We start from the raw sequence: 5,000 nt of genomic DNA, 5'->3' as shown, positions 1-5,000 counted from the left end.
ATCAGGTCCCAGGATCAGGTCCCAGGATCACGTCCCAGGATTAGGTCCCAGGATCAGGTCCCAGGATCAGGTCCCAGGATCAGGTCCCAGGATCAGGTCCCAGGACCACGTCCCAGGATCAGGTCCCAGGATCAGGTCCCAGGATCAGGTCCCAGGATCACGTCCCAGGATCAGGTCCCAGGATCAGGTCCCAGAATCAGGTCCCAGGATCAGGTCCCAGGATCAGGTCCCAGGATCACGTCCCAGGATCAGGTCCCAGGATCAGGTCCCAGGATCACGTCCCAGGATCAGGTCCCAGGATCAGGTCCCAGGATCACGTCCCAGGATCAGGTCCCAGGATCAGGTCCCAGGATCACGTCCCAGGATTAGGTCCCAGGATCAGGTCCCAGGATCAGGTCCCAGGATCAGGTCCCAGGATCAGGTCCCAGGACCACGTCCCAGGATCAGGTCCCAGAATCAGGTCCCAGGATCAGGTCCCAGGATCAGGTCCCAGGATCACGTCCCAGGATCACGTCCCAGGATCAGGTCCCAGGATCAGGTCCCAGGATCACGTCCCAGGATTAGGTCCCAGGATCAGGTCCCAGGATCAGGTCCCAGGATCAGGTCCCAGGATCAGGTCCCAGAATCAGGTCCCAGGATCAGGTCCCAGGATCACGTCCCAGGATCAGGTCCCAGGATCACGTCCCAGGATCAGGTCCCAGGATCACGTCCCAGGATCAGGTCCCAGGATCAGGTCCCAGGATCAGGTCCCAGGATCACGTCCCAGGATCACGTCCCAGGATCAGGTCCCAGGATCAGGTCCCAGGATCAGGTCCCAGGATCACGTCCCAGGATCACGTCCCAGGATCAGGTCCCAGGATCAGGTCCCAGGATCAGGTCCCAGGATCACGTCCCAGGATCAGGTCCCAGGATCACGTCCCAGGATCAGGTCCCAGAATCAGGTCCCAGGATCAGGTCCCAGGATCAGGTCCCAGGATCAGGTCCCAGGATCACGTCCCAGGATCAGGTCCCAGGATCAGGTCCCAGGATCACGTCCCAGGATCAGGTCCCAGGATCAGGTCCCAGAATCAGGTCCCAGGATCAGGTCCCAGGATCACGTCCCAGGATCAGGTCCCAGGATCAGGTCCCAGGATCAGGTCCCAGAATCAGGTCCCAGGATCAGGTCCCAGGATCAGGTCCCAGGATCAGGTCCCAGGAAGACTGAGAGCAGAAGCCCCTCAGCCGACCCTCCTCCTGTCTGTCCGCCCCCCCCCACCCCCCCAGGACCTCAGGACTCCACCAGAGTCTCTGCGAGGCGAGGGGGGGGGGGGGGGGGGGCAGGTCTCTGCGAGGTGAGGGGGGGGCGGGGGGGGGGCAGGTCTCTGCGAGGCGAGGGGGGGCGGGGGGGCAGGTCTCTGCGAGGTGAGGGGGGGCGGGGGGGGGGCAGGTCTCTGCGAGGTGAGGGGGGGCGGGGGGGGGGCAGGTCTCTGCAAGCTTAAAATAAACGACAGAGACACGAAAGTGCTGCTGCTTCTCTTCTTCCAACATTTAATAATGCAGCATCTCCTTCACACCAGGGTGCAGAGGAGACCAGGAGAGACCAGGAGAGACCAGGAGAGACCAGGAGAGACCAGGAGAGACCAGGAGAGACCAGGAGAGACCGGGAGAGACCAGAAGAGACCAGGAGAGACCGGGAGAGACCAGGAGAGACCAGGAGAGACCAGGAGAGACCAGGAGAGAGCAGGAGAGACCAGGAGAGACCGGGAGAGACCAGGAGAGACCAGGAGAGACCGGGAGAGACCAGGAGAGACCGGGAGAGACCAGGAGAGACCAGGAGAGACCAGGAGAGACCGGGAGAGACCGGGAGAGACCGGGAGAGACCAGGAGAGACCAGGAGAGACCGGGAGAGACCAGGAGAGACCAGGAGAGACCGGGAGAGACCAGGAGAGACCGGGAGAGACCAGAAGAGACCGGGAGAGACCAGGAGAGACCAGGAGAGACCAGGAGAGACCAGGAGAGACCGGGAGAGACCAGGAGAGACCAGGAGAGACCAGGAGAGACCAGGAGAGACCAGGAGAGACCAGGAGAGACCAGGAGAGACCAGGAGAGACCAGGAGAGACCAGGAGAGACCAGAAGAGACCAGGAGAGACCGGGAGAGACCGGGAGAGACCGGGAGAGACCAGGAGAAACCAGGAGAGAGTTAGAGACCAGGAGAGACCAGGAGAAACCAGGAGAGACCGGGAGAGACCAGGAGAGACCGGGAGAGACCAGGAGAGACCGGGAGAGACCAGGAGAAACCAGGAGAGAGTTAGAGACCAGGAGAGAGTCAGAGACCAGGAGAGAGTTAGAGACCAGGAGAGAGTTAGAGACCAGGAGAGAGTTAGAGACCACGTGCCCACAGACTAAAAAATAACCTCTTCACACGGGGCGACTAAGCGCTGAGCCCCCGGTCGCCCCGAGTCCATTTCCTGTAAACGTGTAACTAGTTCTACTTTTAATGACCCCATCTGTTCTTCAGGATCACCCCTGGAAGTGGGTCGGGGTAAAACCTTAGTCCTCCCCCTTTATTGGGCCGCGGTGTTTTCTTACCGTTGAAGTTGACGGCTCTGATGTAGTCGAGCAGCAGGCGGCCCTCCACCGGGTCCATGCTGCTGCAGACCCCGGAGCTGCCGGGACACAGGTCCAGGTGCATGCTGTGCAGCGCGTAGGCCACCGCGTAAACCGCATCGATCACAAACTGAACCTTCCCCTCCTGCTCATAGGACGAGTCCCGCCCGATCCTCTCCTCACCTGGAGACACACACACGGCCACATGGACAGGTGGTTCACACAGGCCCCGCCCCTCAGGTGAGCGTGCCTGTGCACTTAGGCCCCGCCCCCTCAGGTGAGCGTGCCTGTGCACTTAGGCCCCGCCCCCTCAGGTGAGCGTACCTGTGCACTTAGGCCCCGCCCCCTCAGGTGAGCGTACCTGTGCACTTAGGCCCCGCCCCCTCAGGTGAGCGTACCTGTGCACTTCTTCTTGTCGGGGTCCAGTTTGATTCCAGGTCGCGTCAGTTTACACCTGAAGTCGTCCTCCCAGAACTCATTGAACCAGATGTTCCTGCGGTTGTTCTCCAGAGAACGAGACGTGAAGTACTGATCAAAGCCTGCGACACACACACACACCCACACACACACACACACACGCACACACGCACACACACACACACTTTAACACACTATAGACAAACACACACACACGCGCAATCTGTGATGTTGTTGCTTTACCGTCTATTGACGCCCGTTTGGGCAGGATGGTCACGGCGCCCTCAGCGACCTCCTCCAGCTCTGTGATTGGAGAACTCTTCGCTCCCCAGCTGTCCGACCCCACAAACAGGAAGTGACCCGTCAGGTTCGCCCGCTTCGCCGCCTCAAGGACACGTCTGCAGGAAGAGAGGGCGGCGGTCAGAGCGTGTGACGTTTGTTTGTTGTTGTTTACGTTGTTTGTGCTTTTACTTGATGTCGTCCTCGTTGGCGAAGATGATCACTCCTCTGGCGTTACTCGTCTCCATCAGACGCTTGATGATCTTATCGAACTCTCCGGCCGTCGGCTCACGAGGAATCTTCACCGACTGAGCGATACACACTCCACCTGACCGAGAGACAGACAGGTTACCGAGAGACAGACAGGTTACCGAGAGACAGACAGGTTACCGAGAGACAGACAGGTTACCGAGAGACAGACAGGTTACTGAGAGACAGACAGGTCACTGAGAGACAGACAGGTTACCGAGAGACAGACAGGTTACCGAGAGACAGACAGGTCACTGAGAGACAGACAGGTTACTGAGAGACAGACAGGGGACAGGGAGACAGACAGGTTACTAAGAGACAGACAGGTCACTGAGAGACAGACAGGGGACAGGGAGACAGACAGGTTACTGAGAGACAGACAGGTCACTGAGAGACAGACAGGGGACAGGGAGACAGACAGGTTACCGAGAGACAGACAGGTCACTGAGAGACAGACAGGGGACAGGGAGACAGACAGGTTACCGAGAGACAGACAGGGGACAGGGAGACAGACAGGGGACAGGGAGACAGACAGGTTACCGAGAGACAGACAGGTTACTGAGAGACCGACAGGGGACAGGGAGACAGACAGGTCACTGAGAGACAGACAGGGGACAGGGAGACAGACAGGTTACCGAGAGACAGACAGGGGACAGGGAGACAGACAGGGGACAGGGAGACAGACAGGTTACCGAGAGACAGACAGGTTACCGAGAGACAGACAGGTCACTGAGAGACAGACAGGTCACTGAGAGACAGACAGGGGACAGGGAGACAGGGAGACAGACAGGTTACCGAGAGACAGACAGGTCACTGAGAGACAGACAGGGGACAGGGAGACAGACAGGTTACCGAGAGACGGACAGGGGACAGGGAGACAGACAGGTTACCGAGAGACAGACAGGTTACCGAGAGACAGACAGGTTACTGAGAGACAGACAGGTCACTGAGAGACAGACAGGTTACTGAGAGACAGACAGGTTACTGAGAGACAGACAGGTCACTGAGAGACAGACAGGGGACAGGGAGACAGACAGGTTACCGAGAGACAGACAGGTCACTGAGAGACAGACAGGGGACAGGGAGACAGACAGGGGACAGGGAGACAGACAGGTTACTGAGAGACAGACAGGGGACAGGGAGACAGACAGGTTACTGAGAGACAGACAGGGGACAGGGAGACAGACAGGTTACTGAGAGACAGACAGGGGACAGGGAGACAGACAGGTTACTGAGAGACAGACAGGGGACAGGGAGACAGACAGGTTACTGAGAGACAGACAGGGGACAGGGAGACAGACAGGGGACAGGGAGACAGACAGGGGACAGGGAGACAGACAGGTTACTGAGAGACAGACAGGGGACAGGGAGACAGACAGGTTACTGAGAGACAGACAGGGGACAGGGAGACAGACAGGTTACTGAGAGACAGACAGGGGACAGGGAGACAGAGCAGAATAAAGTTGAG

At 58.9% G+C, this 5,000-nt stretch overlaps 1 protein-coding gene across 1 annotated transcript in view; it reads right to left on the bottom strand.

The window, feature by feature from the left end:
* Window positions 1–5,000, bottom strand: part of grm6a (glutamate receptor, metabotropic 6a) — a gene marked incomplete at both ends in the record, with an annotated part of 31,982 nt that overhangs the window by 17,350 nt on the left and 9,632 nt on the right. The window contains 4 exons of the mRNA XM_083940922.1: window positions 2,570–2,770; window positions 2,986–3,126; window positions 3,248–3,402; window positions 3,476–3,611. Of these exons, the coding sequence (XP_083797048.1) occupies window positions 2,570–2,770; window positions 2,986–3,126; window positions 3,248–3,402; window positions 3,476–3,611 (633 nt within the window). The remainder of the gene's footprint in view (window positions 1–2,569; window positions 2,771–2,985; window positions 3,127–3,247; window positions 3,403–3,475; window positions 3,612–5,000) is intronic.

The sequence above is a fragment of the Echiichthys vipera genome (assembly GCF_963691815.1).
Source record: "Echiichthys vipera genome assembly, contig: SCAFFOLD_61, whole genome shotgun sequence".
Taxonomy (NCBI): domain Eukaryota; kingdom Metazoa; phylum Chordata; class Actinopteri; order Perciformes; family Trachinidae; genus Echiichthys; species Echiichthys vipera.
Note: the sequence above shows the minus strand (reverse complement) of the source record. Positions and strands in the feature narration are given on the sequence as shown.